Genomic DNA, 22,957 nt, shown 5'->3' with positions numbered 1-22,957 from the left:
GTCTTACACAGCTACTCACTGAATTCTACAAAAGTACAAATAAACTATTGAGAGCTTCAGTATTGACAAACTGAACATAAAGAACGTGCTTTTGGGCAAGCATGAAAGTTTTCCCTCATGCTTTCATGTCACTGTTCATCTCAGATATTGATCCACTGAATAATGCTTTACAACTGTGACATTTTTTGCTTTGCATCCTTTGCTTGGGAATAAGTTAAAGTACAGAATTATTTTGGAATAAATGGAATATAACCATACTAAAACCTCGGAGACTCGTAAATTTGGGAATTTTCACTATTTTACCCACTGGAAAAAAAATAATCTGTGCTCCAAATAAGACATACAGGAATTTAGCTTGACTTGTGGGAATTGAAGGGTTGTAAAACTGTTTATAATATACAGGCAAACAAAAATTATAATTTGTACTTGAAATTGAATCCCATTTTGGAAAACAATATTGGGTGTGAGCTCCAAACATATGTGTTTTATAGAATGCAGTATAAGAATAGATTAGTTGTCTTGATGTACTTACCATCTGTTTCCATGCACCACTGCCCTGGGTGCAGAATTTCAGCAGCCACAGGGTTCCTACTGATCCCATCTCTCAGGAGTGCTGCAACGTCAATGTTATGTGTGCAACTGAGAGCTGGTAGTGCATATAATACAAAACTGTAATGTCAGTCAAACTGGGAAGATAGTCTTGAGACATCTCTTATTCTATGACGTCAGTATAAGGCAATCCAGCTACTTCATATTATTGTTTGCATTTCTATCAAGAAATGCAGTAAAAAAAATAAATACTGTCCTTATTTCAAGCATTAGCTGAAAGTGTGCATTTTGGTAAATCACTTAAAGGTGCTGGGGCTGCTACTGTATTATTGTTTAGATTTCATTTTAATGAGAACTGTCCACGTATAAAACCAATCGCCTGTTCAATGTAACTATGCAAAAAAAGGAAGCTGAATCTGTATGTTTGTATTACAGTATTATTTACCTTCAATATAGGATAAACTCTGCTCAGTATTTTCCCTGTGAAACCTCATTGTCATAACTACTTACTGTTAATTCATTGCTGCTATAGAGAACAACACTGAAATGTGTCCTTTTCTACTGACCTTAGCAATTTACTTCAGTCTTTGGAGTGGGAGTGAAGACATCTGAGAAGTGGTACAGAATGGGTTTACGAACTCTGGAAGAGGTAAAAGCTGACAAGACCCTGAAGCTGTCAAAAATGCAGAAAGCAGGTAAGGTGAAAGTCTTATAAAAACTTGTATCTCAGTGCTCTAAGAACTTGATGGCAGAATCAGAGGATAAAGCCAAGTTCATTTATACATATATTCTTGCTGCAGTGGCTTGTGAATATAGAATTATTAGGTTAAAATAGTATTTGGACTAACAGAGCTCCTAATTAAAGATGATGTAATTCAAAGCATATTAATATGCATATTTTTTCTTGCTTACACAGATACCCCATGAAATCTGCTCTTGTAGACAAAACTACTAATGGGCCATTATTACACGGGTCATGAAAAAATTACAACACTGGGAAAGCCCAGAAAGACCTGTCTCCTTTAAGGCAGCCCTATTTAGTGATAAATCAAGATTTGTAATGAAGTAAAATTACTCCCGTAATCCTAGCACATCTTAACTTTAAAGTGTTAAACATGGTCAGATGAATAATGTTGCTTCCCCATAGATTTTGTTTGTGTGCACTGTTTCCCTAAATAGAGGAACTCATTTAAACAAAGGAATCAGTTACATTGAGAAAAGGAGGTTATATAACATGACATTAAAACCGTGTAACTTTATTTTTGCATTAAACCAATGTATTTTACATCACCTCAGAACACCTTGGAGCAGCCTGCCCACGTTCATGCTCCCTTGGTTTTTTTTCTTTCACTTCAATCCAAATGTGAAGCAAGCTGCAGGACAGGATTCTTTTGATACAAGCTCTGTGATCAGACATAAAGGTAGCTGGGATATTTCACCTACCTCTGAGCCCTCTACTTGTGTGGAACCCCATCATTTCGGGAGGAGCACCTTTTAAAGCTGTACGTCCAGAAATGCCATTGATGGGACCTGGTAGGAAAGTCAGAGTAATTTACAAATATCCAGGTTCTCAGCAAGTGGAGCAATTATCCTGACTGCTATGTTGTTATAAATTGTAACTGCTGGTACAATTGGTAACAAATTATAATGACAAAAATATATGTAAACTACGAGGACAAAGATGAGGGAAGGAAGAGGCTGTCTCCTGCCTGCAGTCCCCACACCCAAAGCAGGAGACTGACTCCAGGAATGATGGGGAAGAGCGAGAAGATTCCTGAAGAGGGTGGATCAAAACAACATGTCCTGAAACAAACATATAGTTTCAGGTTTAAGATTGAGCATTTCTTAATTTTTGCCATTAGATCGGGTTCCCTTGCCCATGGTATGAGTTGTGTGGTTTAACTTCTTGGTGACAGGTGGCTATTTTGCACCGGCCATACTTAACACTATTATGTAGATTTTGATAATTCCGCAGAGTGATCAGTACTTTTTTGCCTTTGATTTCCAGGGTTTCTCTACTATGAGGACCTTGTTAGCTCTGTATCTAAGGCAGAAGCGGATGCAGTAAGCTTGATTGTCAAGAATACTGTGTGTATGTTTCTACCAGATGCTTTAGTTACCATAACTGGTGGTTTCAGGAGGTGAGTGAAAACAAATGATGTCACTTGGCTGTTTTATTCAGGTACACACAAAATGACATCTGTGTCAGAAAACAGAAAGAAACTTAGTGGGAAAGTATTAGTTTTTCAACAGGTGTTTTTTATATTTTGGTCTCTCTTTTTTTTTTTTTTTTTTTTTTTCTCCTCAAAATGGGAGAGCAAGCCTATGACATTCCCAGGTTCCTGTGTTTTATTATTGTAGATGGTTGAATCTAAGAATAGTTTGCGGGGGAAAATGAAGTTTAGATCACATACCATACTTGAGTATGTTTGGTCGTTGGTTTTTTTTTCCTTTTTCAGTGGATCTGAATTCCCAAGGCTGAGACTATTGTAAGGTTATTCTTAAAAGAAAGAAACAATAGCTTTAAGACAACTTTGGTGTGCACGTTGGTGTTTTTTTTTCTGAGAACTTGGTCACATGAGAACAAAATGTGCTAAGGAAGAGTTTGTAGTGTTAGAAGTGCACTTTGCAGTAAACACTGACTAAACTGAATTTACCCTAACCTCTGTATAGATAAGGTGATCTCAGTATTTCTTTCCTGGGTGATTTTTTTGTTCCTAAAGCTTGTGGTCTTGTGCTGTAAAACCAAACTTGAAACTGTTTCTCAGGACATAGACAATTCATTCTTTCAGCTCTTACCTGAGAGCTTTCCTAAAGCTACACAGCAAAGTATTGAGACTGGAAATAGTCTTCAGGAGTACTGGGTTCCTTGCTTTACTCAGTTGCCCGTTATGTCCCTACTTGTAGTACATGTCAGGCTCATAAACCAAAAAAACCCCTTACTCATCACCTTAAATCTCTTGCTGCTTGATTGGTTACTTTGTAAAACTTCAAGTATATTTTTAATATAAAAATATCTTTCAAAAATACTTGAAGTATTCTCTTAGAACTCAAAATACACAGTTCTATCACTCATATGGAACTAAAACTGGCATGAAAGTGAAAGACAAAAGAATTGAGTTAATAATTAATGTATCACTTGTGTGATATATTATTGTGAGCCTAGATAGGCCTGCATAGACCTTATACAATTTGTAATTGCTATATATAAGTACAGTGATTGTGATGAATGTATTTTATCACCATTGTGCCACCTCATGATACCTGTAATTATTCTTTGTATCTCCATTATTTATTGTAAGAATGTTTGCAGCCATAGCTGTGTAATTTGTATAGAACAGAAACATTAGGCTCAAGTCAATAAGAAACATTAGGCTCAAGTATGAACCCTGACCAGATGTACAAGAACAAGATAAAATTTTATATTCAAAGCCTCGCATCATCATTCTGTGAGTCCCTGTTTGAGTCATGTGATAGCAATCTCTTCCCACTGATGCAAATCAGCTGGGGACCTTCTGTTAGTAACTTGGATATAACTGAGAGTTGCAGGGACAGAGCTGTTATCACACTGAAAATTCCTAATTTCTTCTGATATGATATATTTTTGAACTGTGTCAGCGTATTTGTTTACAAAGTTTGAATCTCACACATCAAATTTAAACCTGTTGTTTTGCTTATTATTTCAGGGGGGTGTAATAGTTATCCATTCTCTTTTTTATTAAAAATAAGATTTTGTATCTCTAAATAGGTGTGTCAAACCAGAAGAGAAATTGTTTAAGTATCTAATGATGCCTTCAGTGAGTAATCCTGTATATTAATTAGCTTTTAAATATACAATATAAATATACAATATAAATATTTAAAAACTAAGTTGAAAATGTCAGTCCTAAATGATATTTTATCAGTCTATGGAAAATGAATGTTGCAGTGCAGAATTTGTGGAACTTAAGTGGATTGAAGTACCTTTATTAGGCACCTATATTTTGATTACTGAACTGCAATAGAGTTGATTACATCTGTTCTTTTTTTGCCCCGCTCATACAGTAGCAGTATTCATCAATGCAAAGTATGTGTAGGCTCAGTAGCTCACAGTTCTCAATTAAAAATTTATTATTTGTTTCTTTCATCATTATGTAGATATTTTAATGAAAGTAAGCAAATTTTATTAATCAAACAACTTGATTTGATGCCCTCATACTACACCTTGTACACTACTAAGTAAATAAGTAAATAAATAAGTAAAAAAAATAGCTCATGACTGCTCTGAATAATATATTCATTCACCAGGACCCAGATTTGTCTTTTTGTATATTTGTTTCATAACTTGGAAAAATAAGCAGTTTATTGTGATCATAAACCTTATTTACTAGGCAGGAAAACTAGATGAATTACAAGAAACAGAACTTCTCTTAGTGATCATGGAGATTCAACAGGAAAGTTACATTCTTTTTCCCAAACCTATCAAACACACATATAGCTGTATACGTTTAGTGAGTTGCTAGACCTTTTCCATTAGATTCCTGGAATTTCATGGAATCAAATGTTGCAACATTTCTTTTAATTAAAATTAGAAAGCCTAGCGTAAAATTCAAGTAAATAATAGCTTTTTCTGAACCCCCAGCAAACTTGTCCATGGACTTTTCTACTTTTCTTTGGTTCATTTTAGCTTTCACCTTTAGTCTTCTGTATTGCTTCTTGTACTAGTCTTAACGCTAGTTGGTGTGTATAGAAGCCATAGTCATGGATGGTGGTAGGTGCTTCAGATATAAATGAAAGAACAGTACAAAGGATTAAGCTGTATGTTAGAAAGTAACAGGAAAACAAAGAAGGATGGACAAGGGACAGTGGAAATGATGGAGTCTTGAAGGGAAGAGAAAAGGATATTTTGAGCACAGGTTTGGCTGATAGTCTGGAGACTGTGTTAGGACAGTGGTCACTGCTTGTGTTAAAATAGCTGGATTAAGCCAATCTGTTTGCAGATTATGTAGTACTGGAGACTCCTCTTTGTGTATTTCTAATTCGGAATGGTGGAGGATTCGGGGGGAAAAAAGGCCATAGACAGGAAGTGAAAATCAAATTACTGCTTTGCTTTTGTGTGGTTTAATCAAAATACCAGACCTACAAGTTGTTAGAGTAATGCATGAAAATTGGAAAAGCTGATGCAATCTTACTGAGAATATACCAATGCCTGTTTCTCTGACCAGTTGTGTACAATTTATTTCCTCTTCACCTGTAACATTCTGTACTTTTAGCTTAGCCCCCAAATTCTTTCTTTTACTTCTTCCCAAAGGTCATGTTACTGAAGCAGACCTCAGTGTCTGCTACTTCCTTGATGCCTTTTCTTTCTGATTCTTTCATCTTTCAGCCTGTCTTCATGAAACAATAGCTCATAAAATATCTATAATCAGAAGTGCTTTCCTTGTGTTTTTAGTTGGAAGTGGCAATAATACTACATTTGGTTGAAGGCAACTCTTTTCAGCTATCTGAATCCATAAAGGAAAAAAAGACCTAAAAGTAACAGAAATAAAGGGTCATGATGGCAACCTTTCAGTATCTCCCTAATATGAAATCCTTCAGGAGCAAAAGGGAATAAGTTCATGAAGTCCAGATTAATTTTTTGGTACTCTCCTATAGAAACACTTAGCTAACCGCCTGGAAAACATGGTCCTTGTTATACAACTGAAGTTGGTATAGTTTTGTATGAGAGGCTGGGGGACTTTTTTTCCTTTTAAAAAAATCTTTTTCTGATGCTTACCTGAGCCATTTTGCAACAGAAAATACAACGCTGAAATACATGGAAATATAGAAGTAGGACAATTGTAGTTATGAAATAAATCACACCCACATAGTGTGGAATGCAGTTTGTTGTCTATCTAGTGAGGTCTATCAGCTTGACTGTAGAGAAGGAAGTATTGAAGATGCTGATAATGCAATATAAAGCACACCATGAACGATGTTATCAGAAAGACTGAATTTGCCATGCAGTCTTTTTGAATCAAGAATTGGCATGGCATTATTTTCAGTGCTTAGCCTTTCTTTGAATTGCTGAGATTTAAGACTGTTCTTAAAGCTAAGGAGACAAATTCTCAGGCAAGGAATAACACCTTATATTACAAATTACAAAAGTCACTGAGGGTGAAGTTTCCCTTCCAACACTGAGGTAAAGAGATGCCCCGGGATGGGGGAAAAAGAAACTATTTTAGTGTGCAACATCACTGATTAGTACTGTGTACTTGTATCGAAGGCAGGAGTGTGGTTTAGGCTAATGTACGTTGTCACTTATAAATGAGAGTTAAATTGAACACCTGATAATTTTTTTTTCCTGGTTATTAAAAATGTAATTTTATTCTACAAAGAGAATTAAGGGTTTTTTTGGTAGTAAACAGCATTATCTCATCTTGTATATATTACTGTATGTTACAGAAAATTTGATTCCTATTAGCAATGTGTTAACGCTGTTGTTAATAATGTTAGTATTGCAGGATTGTTAGTAATGACAAGTAACAGAGGACTACACACTAGGTTTCACGGCAGTGAAACTGGAGGAGTTTTCCCCCTTTTTCCTGTAGCTCTGTGTTAGGATGTGGCTTCACAGTAACTTCAAGAAAAGGTTGTTTTCATCATTGTCACCACATACTGCAAGATCCTGGGTTTTTGCTAACTTGTTTTAGCTGCTGATGCTTGTTTTTTTCACAAGGAATGATCTAGACTGAGGGGTTCCTAAAAGCAAAAATATTACAGGAAGCATTATATACTATACGTAGCTTATGACTTCAGTCTCGTTCCTGGTTATTCTTATCTTAATACACTCACCCACAAAACCCAGATTTGACTGGAGAAGTTCAGAAAAGGATCTGGAATAAGAATTAAATACAATAATAAGAATAAATCATCATGTTCATTAATGGCATTTCCAGCATGGCTGTTAGCCTTTGTGTGCTTTGTCCATATGATTCAGAAGTAATTTAAAAATTAGATTTCAGTTTTGTTGTGTTCCATGTAGCACAGAAATAGTTGTGGTTAGCTCTGCAGCAGCAGGATTGTATTGCTGTCATGTGAGTACATAGTTACTACATCATCAATAGGCCTTACTTTTTAGAAATTATGTAGATATTAGTACAACAACTTCAGTTTTGACTTTCTAAAATGGTATTTACTTAGGCACACTTTTTGTTAGTTTCTCCCATCTTTGCCTTAAAATAAAGTAGGCTAAGGAGACACTTTGTTTTAGGTAAGTTTTCATACTGCAGTTCTTAAGAAGGTGTCCAAGTGTCTTGGGCAATGCATTGAGCAGAATAATTAGCACCTATTGTGTATTATTTGTCTTGATGGGAGGCTAATTCCTCCATTCTGGATCAGTCTTCAGCGAAGCTTTGTCTCAGACTCTCTTATTATTGAATTCTGTTCTAACAGGAGCCTAGTTGGAGGTCACTATCTCCTTGCTTGAATTTTATGTTATCTTTTAGAAATCGGGATTTGAGGCTCTGTAACATCTGAAGATAAGGATTGCTAATAGAAAAGCAATGAAGAGAGCAAAGGACAGGGTCAGTGTTTGTCATGCAACACTGCCCTGTTTTTGTATATTACAATGCAAAAATTTCCTGTGAGCAGTGACATTTCCTAGAAGGCAAAGGAGTGCATAAAGGAATGACCTGCGACAGGACTTTGGACTTTCCTGTTGTGTATCAAGAAAATACTTTAAAATATCCCTCCTTTCAATCTCAGAGGTAAAGTAAAATGAAGTAGCTGGGAGGAAGAAATGCTTCCAGTGATTATTTTACAGGCTTACACATGGATGAATAACTAATGTTATTGTGGCACTTTCATTTCAGAAATGAGACTTCTATAACACATCTGGAATCACAATTATCTAACTATATTGACACATGCTCATGAATGAGAGGATGTGAGATCAAATATATGAAGAATATTACACTTCCCAAGCTCTTGGTATATACTCAAGACTTTGTGGTTTGTTTAACTGAGTTAGTCGTGTGCCTCTGACTGAATTTATTTATAAATCCTGATAAAAAGCTCTATTTGACCTTTTCATATTGGATACTCCTAATAAAAGTAGCCTTTAGCAGGCTGTAGGGGCTCTACAATGAGGGTAGAACACCTGACATGACACCAAATCTTTGTTAGGTTCTGAGAAATGTATTTGAAGTCCTATTACGCAAACTGTTTTCTTTCTGCTCAGATATAGGATTAAAATAGCGCCAGACTTCAAACTAATATAAATAATATAGCAAAGGTTTCTTTCATTTAGTTTTTAGACAAACTCCTAAGCAGAGGTTCCTTATTCTACTCAGTTTGTCATTATAGTTTATCTCTGCATTTACACTATTCTTAGATATAGTTATTTCTATGCTTTTTTTTTATTGCAAAACACAGGCTATAATAAGAGAAGATATAAGCTGTACCCAGCTGCTCAAGTCCAAATACTGTAATTTTTTCTCACTTTCTTCCACTGCTGTTATAAGAAGTAAACTTTTATCTGCTGCTATTTCATTTTGTCAGGGAGAAATCTGCTGTAAAGGAGCTGTGAGGCAAGCTGCTCACTGAACATTTGAGCTGATACAGTAGTTTGCACACACTCTAATTTAAGCAGATCCTAGAAGAATCTAACAATTCTTCCAGCAACAAACTGGAGAGACTGTTTGGATATCATTCATGAGCACAGCTTTGCCTCTGATAAACTATAGTCCACTTTGGATTGAGGCTTTTAGCCCAGAGATGTTCTAATCTGATCTTGTTGGTCTTAAAGCTTAGTAAAACAGCTTTACCTTACTGAACTCCTTAAGTTTAGAAGTGTTTGACCTTGAGGTATTGGGATGCTGTGAACAAAACTATTCTGTGGCAAGAGTTAGAGGAACTACAACTAGGAAAGAACAGAGGTCATCACTATAGTGTTTCTGCTTCTAATTTTATGTAATCCATTAAAAAATAAGTTGAGAAAGGAGAAAATCATTTTTATCCAAATTAATGGCTAGCCAAGTCAATCTACAGGATAATCTATTGGAGTAATTCAGATACTTCCTCTTGTCATTAGAGCTTTGATTATTTTTCCACTCATTTCATCTATTATTAGCCATGATGAATTGTGAAGTAGGAGCTGATGAATAAGGTATCTGTAAGTCACGGACAAAAAGAACTTTGTAAGAATCCATGAAACAGTTGAGTACCCAGCACAGCATATTCTTTCAAAAACTTGTTGATTCAAGACTTTTTAAATGCCCTACTCTATTCAAATGTTTACCACTTTCATAGGTTTATCTTCTCATTAGAAGGATGCTGGTTTTGGTTATATACTTCTCTCTGAGGCTACTTCAAATATGGGTCCAGGGTGGAGGTGGCAATGCCGCTGATTTCTATGAAGGTAGAAGTTTTACACTGTACATGTAGAGCCAGAAACTCTTTGGCTTAGCCTTACTGTTTCCATAAAACCTACGCCTCCAGGAATGCATTTCCAACAGCCTTAACAGTGAATAGCCTTTTCTGTGTCCTATCAACACTGATGATGACAACCAGTAAGCAAGCCAGAGTGATACAAGTAATGTTAATACAGCAAAATATGAAATCCCAGACTGTATTATATTAGAACTATTACAACAAAGCCTTCTGTATTAATGTTAATTCATTTTTTTTTATACTGAATTGGAAAAAATGAGAATGAAAATCAAAACTAGGGGTCATGTATTTCCTTGTCAGTCAATCTGAAATTTTGGTTATGTACTGATACATGATCAGGTTTTGTTACCATTTTAATTCTAGACAAAGTTTTCATATGAAACTGGCTAAATTCTTTAAAATTATTGGAGTGATGACTGCTTTGGGCTATTTACAATATTTGTCATTATAAAGTACAAGGAATACTTGCAGTGGGATTTTTCAAATTACAAAGGCTAACTTGTAGAGGCAAAACAACATATCACAAGTACATTAATAGAACTAGGATAAGGTATTGTCTTAAAGACAGATGATTTCTTTACAGTTCACATAAAAGCAATGTTTTGTTCATTTGATATCCAAATAATAGTCAATGTTAAAACAAAAACCACAGCCTGAAATTAATAGAAAAAAAATGCAACTATTTCTAGTAAAGATGCAACTATTTCTGGTGTAATAACAAAACTGAAATTCACAGGACTCTAACTGGTTTTGACCACAAATTGTAAGTTGTTTGCCTTTCCCTATGAAAATTTATTTTAGAAGAGTGTATGAGAGAAAGTTGCCAGATAATCTTGGGCTGATAGGTCAGTCTGACCATTATCAGAGGCAGAAATGCCCTGTTACAGAGAATCTTGTCGAAAGATGTGGTAAGATGCAAAATTTAAAAACAGCAGCTATAAAATACAAGTGAGACAGATTAAGTGAGAAATTTTCTGTAAGCAGATAATTTATGGATGTATATGTATGTGAGTATACACTAAACCCACACACATTTATATATATGAAGAGTATATATGAAGAAAACAGAATGACATTTAATAATGGTATTCAAAGAATTTTTCTCCTCTCGCTTTTTTTCTGATTTGCCCTTTACGGTCATTTTCAATCATTTTTGGTGCATAAGGGTCAGCCATTTGACAATTCAGGGTTTCTGAATTGTATGGCAATATTTTTAGAATGCTTGCTACTGCATAAAACCAAAATGTTAATGGCTTCACTAAGTCAAATTAAATTTTAATGGCCATGGTTTAATTTTTCTTTTAGCCTGTTCACATCCTTTAAGTAGCGTTAAGTGTGGTTCAGTTGTCTTCTAATATCATAGCTGACCTGAATAGCCTTTTAGATGAAGCAGATTTGATACTTTTTAAATAAATGAAGATTTCTTTTTATTGGTTAAATGCTGATATTTACAGCTCATTTAATCCATTTGTTGAGATGCAGTGTCAAAGAAACAACAGTGTTTTGTGCAGTGCTGGTGAATAATGTGTATAGATGAGACAAAAAAAACCCCACAGCATCTGTTTTGTAGGTGAATGGAATCTAAGGAAGAAGAACTCAAAAAGATCTATTTAAGATTTTAAGAAAGGTGCATTTAAGATTTTAAGAAAGGACTGAGAAATGAAGAAAATTATTTGCCAAGAAGTTACACATTGAAAACGTTTTAGGAAATTGTGAGAAAAATAGTGACCTAAGAATGCAGATGCCCCTCATAAATTTATTCTGATATCTTGCAGATAATCTAATCTCTAAATAGTAGATGGATGTCTCATGTTTTTTAAATCTGTTCATTCTATATTAATGTAATACACTTTAAGTTAATATTTTCATGGATTATTTTGGTGTTTACAATGTAGTATGCCTTTTACTTCTACATAAATTAATAGAAATTGTTAGAAATCTACTACAGTTAATACAAAAGCATCTCTGATGTTTCCACAGTTCTGTTTGATGTTTGTTCTCATTTTTGGATGAAAGTTTCTCAGAACCTTCACTGTATAACAGAGATGGACTACTGTGATGAAACCTTCACTCTGTATGGAGGCAGGCATGGGGAGGGACGCTTCTGGGTTTACTGCTCAGCATGGGGTGCCACAAAAGAATCTGGGGGTCTGTTATGTAGAAGATCTGGGTTGAGGATGATCTGGACCGTAGATGTACTTTTTCCAGTGGCTTTTGTTATCAAAGTGGAAGAGAATGTGATTGTCATCAAAGAATTCAGCACTAACTTCGCTTTTGCCAGTTTAGTTGCTTGTGTGAGTGTCAGATTATAAACCTGCCCATGAATAACTTGCTTTCTCCTGATGTCAAGTCCTAGCTCTGGGACAGATACCAGTCTGTCATGACGGCTGGCTCATAAGACTTGCCCAGGTGGAAGGAAGCAGTGACAGCTGTCAGTATGAATAACGGTACTCCCAGCTCCAAACTCCAGTGGCTTGTGCAGTGGCACTCTAAGATAATATACCATTAGAATTCTAAAATGTTAAAACAGATTTTGCATTATTTTTGCTTTGGCAAACTTGTCTGGGAAATGGTGTGTGTTTGCAAAAGTTATAAAGGGGGGTTATAATGCAACTATTTATAATTCTAACATATCAATGAAATATACTTAATAACTTATATTCTACTGACCATTCCCATTTTAAAAAAGTTAGCAATAAAAATTGTGATTTATCTTATGCAAAGTTAACTGAAAATTATTCATTCAGCATTTTAGAACAATTAACATAGGCAGTACTGGTTACTATTAGCATTATGGAAGTTAAACATGTGTTACTAAGTTCTGGTATGACTTATATTGAAAACACTTCCCTGTTTTTGTTTTGAAGGGGAAATGCTCTGCTTTTCTTTGAACACAGTTCTTCCAATATACAAATATGTCATTTTTCAGTGAGCATAAACCACATATTAAATAATCTTACAAAAAGTCTTTTTGCACAGGACACAGGTATTGGTGCTGATACAGTTTGAACAGGATACCATTTCATCCAAAAAAATCACATCAAGCCCTGTGGCCCCAGGCATTATTATAACATAGAATCTGGGGCTGGGGCAGGTTGCATGATACAGAGCATGTACTAAAATTGATTTATTGGTGTAATTTTATAAGGTGGAAAATCTGCTTCCTACACTAAAGGTGAACTATTGCTCTTTGAATGTTTTGGTAATTTGGATGTAGATTAGTATGATATGTCACGAGGGAATTAAAGCTGTTCTGATTAAAAGGAAGTTGTACAAATAATTGATATCTAACATTAACGTGTACAGAGATGTATTCACAGACTGAATGAGCTTCATTTTCAAAATCTGTAGAGAGAATGACAAGTAATTCTTTAACAGAACATCTCAGGCAAGATCGATGATGATAACCTTAGAACTATTCTGTAGTAGAGTCATGTTATATGTGCTGCAGTTAATTTGAAGTGGATTAAATAGGGCTCATGTAGTCTGCATTCTTTTTCATGCTACTGATATTAGATATAACAGGAATACGATAAAGAGAGAATATGAAATTCTAATTTTCAGTAAGTTTTGAATTTTATCACATGCTTCACTGTGTAAGAAAGTCTAAATTCAGTGAAGATTTGATTAACATTTTGGAATTCTGTTTTAGTGGCTTTTTATTAATGTTTGGGTTGTTGGGTTTTTTTTTAAATACTAGAGGACAGGAGAATTTGTATACTACTATTTGGGAAGAGTTTTGGTGAAAGAGGATGTTGACAATGTGAGCATTGCAAGCCAAAATGTATCAGTGGTGTTAAAAGAACAGCTCTATACCTAGAAACTAGGATAGTTAATGAAGTAGATCATATGTCTATATTTGGAAAATATCTGCCAAAATGTTTATAAGTGTTGTTCGTTTTCTGTGAAAATTTTCAATTCTTCATTGAAGAATGGGAGAAATGTCATTCTGTTGCCTGGTAGGAACTATAATTCAAGTGATTTTTATTTCTTCAGTAAAATGAGTTCCTTACCCAGAATTTCTCTTTCATGACGAGTCTCAGCTATAGTAGTTTCATACTATATTGTGTCACTTCACCTAAAGATAAGGGGATGTGCATTATAGAAGAGGTAGTCAGAGGCACAGAAACCTCTTTGAAGTGTTACAATGCCTTTTCAAGATCACTGAAATGTTTTGATTCCGGTTTTAGTGAAGAAATTGAAATGACAACTTGGATTAAAACATTTCTTATTTATATTTAACTGTCTACACAACCCCTTCTTCTTTCTCTCATCTTCCTGACCAACACTGCTAAATCCTACTTGTAAATAATAGGTTGAGTGATTAGAGAGAGAATAAACTAAACTATAATTATCACTTTGAATTTGTAGCCAAATCAAGCACCAGCAAATATTTTCCGGTCATTAGTGGGCTGTTTTTTTAAAGTGGTTGGGGTTTTTTGTCTTTTACATGGATATTCTGGAGAAGCATCATATTTTGAAGTACTGCACTGAAAAGTCACAATAGTCAGGGTGTCTCTTATAAACATTTGACATGAAGACAGCTAATGTCATGCATTGACTTCTGAAATGCTCAGTCAGTGAATTTAAACAGACTGATTTTAATACTCAGGCAAGGAAATATGTTGAAGTAGGATATTTAAAATATACTGTTTGAAAAGTATTTGCTGTAAATGGACGAGCACTAACAGTTTTATGGACTGTCTCACAAATAAATAGCTGTAGAGTAAAATACATTCATGATAGTACATAAAACGGTTAAGTAAAAAATCTTCTAAAAGTTGTAAGGCATTAGGTACAAGAAGGACTATTCAGATAGTAGAATATAGCCAGGGAAAGATGAAGTAGCAAGGTAAAAGGAAAGAGACAGGATATTTCAGCTAAGGTGGTAAGATAAAAGGAAAACAAAGAACAAGGGGTCAAATCAAAGATGTACATGGCTTCGATAAGACAGGGATACCTAGACTTTAGTAAAGCCTTTGACATCATTTCCTACAGCATTCTTCTGGAGAAACTGGTGGCTCATGGCTTGGATGGAGGTTGTGTTTGCTGGGTAAAAAACCAGCTGGATGGCCAAGCCCGAAGAGTGGTGGTGAATGGAGTTAAATCCAGTTGGCGACTGGTCACAAGTAATGATCCCCAGCACTCAATATTGGGTCTGGTTCTATTTAATATTTTTACCACTGATCTGGACAAGGGGATTGAGTGCACCCTCAGTAAGTTTGCAGACAACACTGAGTTGGGTGGCAATTGGGTAGGAAAGCTCTATAGAGGAATCTGGACAGGCTGGAGTGATGGACCAAAGCCAATTGTATGAGGATCAACAAGAAGTTCTGGGTCCTGCACTTCAGTCACAACAACTCCACGCAATGCTACAGGCTTGGGGATGAGTGGCCAAGAAGCTGGCTGATGGAAAAGGACCTGGGGGTGTTGGTCAACAGCTGGCTGAATAGGAGCTGGCAGTGTGGCCAAGAAGGCCAACAGTATCCTGGCTCGTATCAGAAACGGTATGGCCAGCAGGACAAGGGGAAGGGATTGTCCCCCTGTACTCAGCACTGGTGAGGCCACACCCCAAATCCTGAGTTCAGTTTGGGGCCCCTAGCTACAAGAGGGACATTGAGGTGCTGGAGGGTGTCCAGAGAAGGGCAATGAAGCTGGTGAAGGGCCTGGAGCACAAGTCTCATAAGAAGTGGTGAAGGGAATTTCCGTAGAAAAGGAGGTTCAGAGGGGACCTTCTCGCTCTCTACAGCTGCCTGAAAGGAGGTTGTAGCAAGGTGGGTGTCAGTTTCCCAAGTAACAAGCAGTAGGACACAAGGAAATGGCCTCAAATTACACCAGAGGATATTAGGAAAAAATTCTTCATGGAAAGGGTGGTCAAGCATTGGAATAGGCTGCCCAGGGAAGTGATGAAGTTGCCATCTGTGGAGGTATTTAAAAGACATGTAGGTGTGATGCTTAGGGACATGGTTTAACGGTGGATGGTTGTACTCGATGTTAAAAACACTTTTCCAACCTAAATGATTCTATAGTTTGTTAGAGAGTTCTGTTCCTTACGTTTTATCTATAAAATAATTTAATTGGGGTTCACCTGCTAACAGGAGGATGCTCTACAAAATCCAAGCCACTCAAGGTGTGAATGGAATGAAGAGAGCAGATAGTAACACTGTCTTTGTAGCACTGAGACCTACAGAAGACAGTGTTCTTGTCTAAAGGAAAATTGAATCAAAGGTCTGCATAAAGAACAAAGCTCTGCTGGCAGTCTTAGACTAAGTTCCCTGCTCACTCACTTGAATTTTTACAGTGAACTGTGTCATCTTTCCAGGATTGGGCTGACGCGGGTGTTTCAGAACTATGCTTGCATACCCCTAGTACAAGTAAGGTAGTTGGGAATTTTAAGGAAGCATAATCCAGAGCAAACAAGATTGCTGTCTTTAAGGCAGCTTTAATGAGCTGAGGATAGGGTCTGATTATCATTAAGAGATTTAATTAATGTTTTAAGAAATAATAGTGTTAATGATCCTTACCCAGCTTTCCATCAGAAATATATATGCACCAGAAAACAAGTGTGTATTTGTTATTTTGTTTCAGACAATTGTATTTAAGCATCTCTACTCATGAGCTCCAACGCCTGTCACTAAGCAATTCAGGACAGAAGTAGAAATAATTAATTACATTTTGTCTTGTTTGCTGTCCTTCCTGAATGTGTGTTGCTTCCTTTGAGAGCTTTCTGATGCCTCAAATGTTTTTAAGTATATTTCTTACTATTCATATACCAAGTAATTTTGTTTGTTAGTATGTTTTACTCATAAGTGTTTCAGGGCATTTATGCCAGAGATGAAGTTGTTCTGAAGATTTTGCCTTCTATTAGTGAGCAGTTAGTAAGGTGAACAATATTATCCTGTGGTTCACTGTTTGCAAAAGAGATTTTCTAGGCTCAGATGCCAGACAGTTCAGGGTTTGCAGGATCAAATGCCTGTTGTTTAGAGAGAGAGATTAAAACCCAGTTCTGATCATAATATGTAATATACTGCATCACATTTACCATGGTTTTTGTCCTAGAAAACAGGATATTTACAGCAGAGTTTGCTCATTGCCGATTTACTCTTTAGCAGAAGTCAAAGTTTATTATGGGCTAGTTAGTTGCTGTAGACTGTTGACAGCGCAAGCAAAAAATGACTTTTTCCTGGCAGATAATCATGAGAAAAGCTGCAAGCATCGGTGACCTTGTATTATGCTTAGAGCAACCACGGGGTACGTTTTGCAGATCCCTGTGAGCAAGAGTAAACATAACATTTTAATTAAGTGTGGTTTGATTGTGCTAGTGGTGTGGGGACAAGATAATGAAGAGGTAACTGCTGGCTAAACTTATTTTATTATGATAGGATTCAGACAGGACATTTTCTACATGTCAGATAACAAGGAAAAGACTAAAAAGGTTAAAAATAGATCATGTAGGAAATGCCTGAATTACAAGATGTAGCCAGAAAGAGTCACTGTAGTTGCTTTCATTTTGGGAATAGTGGAATGTATTATGGATTGTTACTGTGCTGTGGAAGAGTTGGATGGAAAAGTTGCAGGCAACGTTTTTGAAGAATGGAAAATCAGCATTAAATAGAGACCAGCAAAACCTGATAAGATAATCTGTTATAATTATCAGCCATGCTAGCTGTTCTGTGATACTACTAGGGGCTATCTTGGAGAAGAAAAGGAAAAAAAAAGGTAAAACCTTATGATTGCTTCTTCTCATATAAGTTTATAATTAATTTTATAAATATATACAATTAAAAATAAAAACATAAAAAAGAAATAAAATTATAATAAAATTATAATTAAAGACAAGTTTATAAACTCACATTAGTTCATAAACTTTTAGACTCCGTTATATTAATAATTAGAGACTGCCGAAAATTTTGCTTTCCTTTTTTCCTTTGGCATATCTCACTCCTAGACACAGTTCTAGTGGGTAAACACAGCAAACATTCCTGGTTATATGATGCTGTTGCAGAGGCTACTGTGTGCAGTTGCACCTAGTTTGTCTGTGTTAGTAACAATGTCCTCACGGAACGCTGTTGCTTATGAAATGTCTCGATGTTGATATTATATTATACATTTGTATCACTGCCATAAATAATACTACATCTGGACTTAGTAAAAATAGATTATATCACCTCTGTTCAAACTTCATAAATGAAATGTGAACAACTGATCGGTACGTTTTAGCTGAAAGGTCAGTGGGAGCCTTGGCATTTCTGCTGAGTCACGACAAAACAGGGGGGTGCTTTCATCTGATTGTTTGAGTATCTGAACTGGCAAGAAATGGTGACCAGGACGTGCTTCTTCACATTTCATCTAAAGAAATAAAAATTCATAGCTACAGTGAAGATGCCCTTACATTGTCCCGTTACCTGAGGTCACGCAACAATGCAGGGGTTGAAAAAGTCAAGACTATATTCAGGGGAAAAAAAAAATCAGAACAAGAGTTTAGAGAAATATAAATAGACTGGTTCTTTGAGAGAATGAAAACATATGGCTCGAGCTTTACAATATCTGGATCGGGAAAAAGGGCACAGAAAGAACACCTAAAAGTTGCTCTCGGAGTATCTCCTTGCCATGGTTTGGGAATTAAGAAAGTTGGTTAATAATAATCAGAAGTTATTAATTTAGGATTAAATCAACTAATCCAACTTCATGAGCTCCTTAGTCTGATTGAGGATCATGTCTTGAAGCAGAGCAAAGGAATTTTGTAAAAGACAGTAACAAGATTTTGCTATGGAGAGATTTGCTTAAGGCAGAAGATAGATTTAATGACAGTCTACACTTTAAAAGGCTTTTCTGTTATGCTTACACTTGTAGAATATATTGGCAGCTTTTCTCTGTGGAGATGCAGTGTTCCTTTGCTAGTATAGTTTAAATGATTGTCTCAAATGGATAACCTAAATTGACCCAAAGGGTGTAACTTTCAGCTCCAGGGAACTGCTGGCTAACTGTGATTTCACACAACACAGCTATCTTGGCAAAACACTGATGTAGACCATGTGGACAAGCTTTGAATCTCAATTGACGTTTTAAATCTGATCACAAACCAGACATGGTTGTTGTATCCCATAATGCTAGTGTAAAATATGATAATTTTAATAGTAAATACTATTTTCTCTGTAAAATTCTAGTTTTCTAAATTATCCCATAGGTTAAAAGTAAAGTCCCCTTCTCTTAGACAAAAATACTAGATCACACAATCCAAATTAGATTTCAAAAGAGAGCAATTTTGTTTTCTCTAGATTATGCTTCTGTAAAATTCCCAACTACTTTACTTGCAGTAGGGGTATGCAAATATAGTTATGGAAAATCCATATGTCAGCCCAATCCTGGAAAGACTACACAGTTCACTCTAAAAATCAGAGTGAGCAATGTCATTAAAACTAAACAGATTGCAGGTACGCTTGAAGTTTAAACTGTGCATATTTTTTCTAGAAATACTTGAGTAGAAATTGAATGTCTTGGTAGAAAGACTAGACTCAAACTCACCATCCTGCAGCTGTATGCTAGCAATCACGCAACTGTTTAATCTGAAATTAGCAGATATCATATTCCATTAGGTGGAATAAATGAATAAAATATCTTAAAGCAATCACAACTGAAGCAGATTTATACATAGTGCCACAATGTCAGAAAGTTCAACTTCATAAATCAGCTTCTCATGTGTTTGTGACTAGTCCAAACGCATGAACAATTACCTGCACTCCTCAGTCATCATACCACCAGCTCAAACAAAAGTCTTAATCCTACTCTATGTTAGAATTCTGGAATGTCATTTTTTTGGGGGTGGGGTGAGTGGTTTTTTTTGGTGTTTGGTTTGTGGTTGTGTTTGGTTGTTTTTTTTTCCAGTGGAGGCAAGCAGTCTATTTCTCAGTTCAAAGAATTTTAATAGAAAACCTGTCATGTTTATATAACTTCCAGTACAGCTGAGCAGGAAGCAAATAGAAACCTTTATTTTTATGGTAGGTTGATTCTACAGATTGTCCCATCACTGCCAAGTAAGTGAAACCCAGGCTGAACATCTAATATTCAGATGTTCTGAAAAGGCACTTTTCCTTTCCTGCATGAACATCAATATTGTCTTTTAAATTGTTTAAAGTGAGTGTTTTGATTTTTGGAAATGCCAAAGTAGACATGCATGAAAAAGATATTTTGAGGAAGGTTTCTGTCACAAAGGGATATGACAAAGGAATAATCCATTTGACAATCTCAAGAGAATTAGCTAGAGACAGTTAAAATGGACTGGGATTGAATGCACTTTTTCAGTCTACCACCAGGAAGCTTCAATACAGCAAAAAATATTTCTATAAAGATATTTGTTAATTTCACTATAGTGTCAGTATAGAAAAATATCTTTTTCTTTCTTCTTTCGAAATATATCTTAAATATTAGGATATATATATATTAATGAGATTCTGAGTAAGTAGAATAGGAATATGATACTGAACCAAACAATTGTCTCTTGGACAATAAAAATCTAAACTAGTAAATGGAAACTGCTTCAATTGCAGTTCAGTTGTGAAATACTTTTCTTTCTATTAAAAAAAAGTGTGACAAATAGCTTCATTAAAGCATTTTTAAAAATATACAGCTTTCATAATTAATAATACAGCTTTGTCTACTTATTTAAGTAAATAATTTGCTGCTGACCTTTCTGCTTTCTCTGCTGCATTTTTAATGTCATTGAAGAGATCACTAGGTTATTGTTCTAGCAATATATAACTCGCTTAGCTGAGGTTTTGCTTTGCAACTAATGCTGTTGGAAACGTGGTACCCGAGTAGATTATATATCAGCTGAGATGGAATCAAAAAGCTGGAAAGCTTACTGGCTTACAAATCCAAAACATCAATGCATCTCAACCATTCAGTTCTACCTTTAGGCAGTTGGAGTACATGTATAATCTACAGCCAGCTCTTGATTACTCCATCTAAATACCTCATGATGGCAAACTTCATCTCTGGCAGACACCGGCAGAAGGTGGACACAGTGCCTGAATTTTTCTTGGATCAGAGCAAATCTATACAATCCAGATCCAGAAGGGTCCAGCACTCTCCCCATTTGTGCTGTGAAAAGCACTGGTCACCAACGACCTCCAAAGAAATCAGACATAAATCCTGAAAATCCTAAACTTCTCCTTTCATAATCTCATATTGATTTATTGTTGGATAGAGGCAGAGGTTCTTTACCCTTTTGCGGTTTTTTTCCCCCAGTGTTCGTTGTGCTCTTTGAGAGTTTACTGAAACATCTGGCATTTTTGACTGCACTGATCTCTGTTCTATTTTTCATAGGTACAGGTAGGTGAATTTCCTTGTCTCTCAGTTTGTGTAATTTTAAAGTCTTTGTTAAACCTTTGAATTAGGCCAAAAGAAACTAGGTATTTCAGGGTGTCTGAGCAGGTCTAGTCTGAGATGCCTGCTCTTATAAATAACAAAAAAACTCTCTCCAGTCAAGCCTGATTCTCCAGTACTTATTACATATTGTCATATGGTTTTTATTTCCAGAATCATTAAAATTCTGGTAACAAAAGATACTGCACCACTCTCATACAGACTGCTTCTTCAGTGAGAGAGCTTGCTCCATGTTACCATGGAATGTGCTGTCAGAGTTTACACATGTGAAACTACATAGATGTTTTAAGACTGAAGTATCATCTGCATACTCTTACCTTTCAGCTGAATATATGAGATCCCAAACCCACGTCAATACTCACTGAAGTGTGTATCTCTTTCAAACAGTGTTGAAGAGGTTTTGCTTTGCCATTGATTGGCACTCAGCAAAATTTATGTATGCAGGAAACTTCTATGATGTCATTTGAAATGCTTGATTGAAATAGAGTGCAATTTAAAGGATTTGCCAAGACAGCAAAAGCAAAACTTCAGCAGTGTATTTTATGACTTCAAATAAAACTGTGACAGATTGGTATGGTACATTTCATAAGCTTTAAAAGCTGGAAATTATATGGACAGCTTCCAGGTACAGTTGCATTATTTACATGAAATTGAGACAGCGCTCTCAGTGATTCATAGCTCAAGCATAGTTTTGTTTTGGTTGGTGGAATAGTGAATTTACTTCAAACATAGAATTCGGAGAGACTAGAGCTGTTAGTAGCAAAAGGTCGTCTTGTCTGCAAGCCAAAAAGGGATAAATATTCAACATCAGGGTATAATTGGTGACAGACACATTCAAGCACTTACATCACGGAAAGCTGGAAGACAATAATGCCATCTAGTCATTACAACTGTTATAATACATAGAGATAACTATACCTTCTGACTAAGAATTAGGTGACTGAATTCTTACATGGCCGTTATCCTATTTTGCTCTCTCAGTAGCAACCAGGCTGGTAGAGGACTAGTTTTATAAAGTTTTAATAGTGTGTAATAAATCTAGTTGAAATTTAATTTTGTAGCTTTTTCACAGAATATTTTTTTTTTAACAACTCTGGAGTTAAGGTCAAAGGAAATTAATTTCAGCATGTGAGTAATAGGTGGTCCTCCTTACGATAGTACATACTAAAGTAGGTCAATCAGCTTGTAATGTTTTTGTTTGTGGAATAGTGTTTCCTGCTCAAACTTGGTTTTGTCAGATCTTGCAATTATGACTGCTGTTACATTTTTCATAATGTTCCACAGGATAATGTTTTTCTTAGCTATCAGTGTATAAAAGAATCCTCATGCAGGTTTGTTTTAAACTGAACATGCTTTGAAATAACAATTTGGCTAAAAGTCCACAGAAGCCAATATATAAACACACCGTTCATCATTCATTCCTTTCACAAGGCAGGGAAATGAATCTTTTCAAGGTTTTGCATTATAATATTTTAACCTATTAAATAATTTTTGATGCAGATAATTTAATAGAGCTTTATAAGATCAGTGGATAACTTTAAATTCAGCAATAATGCCGGCCATTTAAGTTCTTCAGTTGAATAACCATTTTCTGATTTATCTTTTCTTCTTG

At 35.7% G+C, this 22,957-nt stretch overlaps 1 protein-coding gene across 2 annotated transcripts in view; it reads left to right on the top strand.

Annotated features, from left to right (window-relative positions):
- DNTT (DNA nucleotidylexotransferase) overlaps positions 1–22,957 on the top strand; it is a 158,286-nt gene that overhangs the window by 87,674 nt on the left and 47,655 nt on the right. For both annotated transcript variants that reach the window (XM_055721291.1, XM_027799592.2), the window contains 2 exons: positions 1,121–1,244; positions 2,558–2,690. In XM_055721291.1, coding sequence (XP_055577266.1) covers positions 1,121–1,244; positions 2,558–2,690 — 257 coding nt within the window. The remainder of the gene's footprint in view (positions 1–1,120; positions 1,245–2,557; positions 2,691–22,957) is intronic.

This window comes from Falco cherrug, chromosome 9, assembly GCF_023634085.1.
Source record: "Falco cherrug isolate bFalChe1 chromosome 9, bFalChe1.pri, whole genome shotgun sequence".
In the NCBI taxonomy this organism is placed as follows: domain Eukaryota; kingdom Metazoa; phylum Chordata; class Aves; order Falconiformes; family Falconidae; genus Falco; species Falco cherrug.
This window is presented reverse-complemented; position numbering and strand designations above follow the sequence as displayed.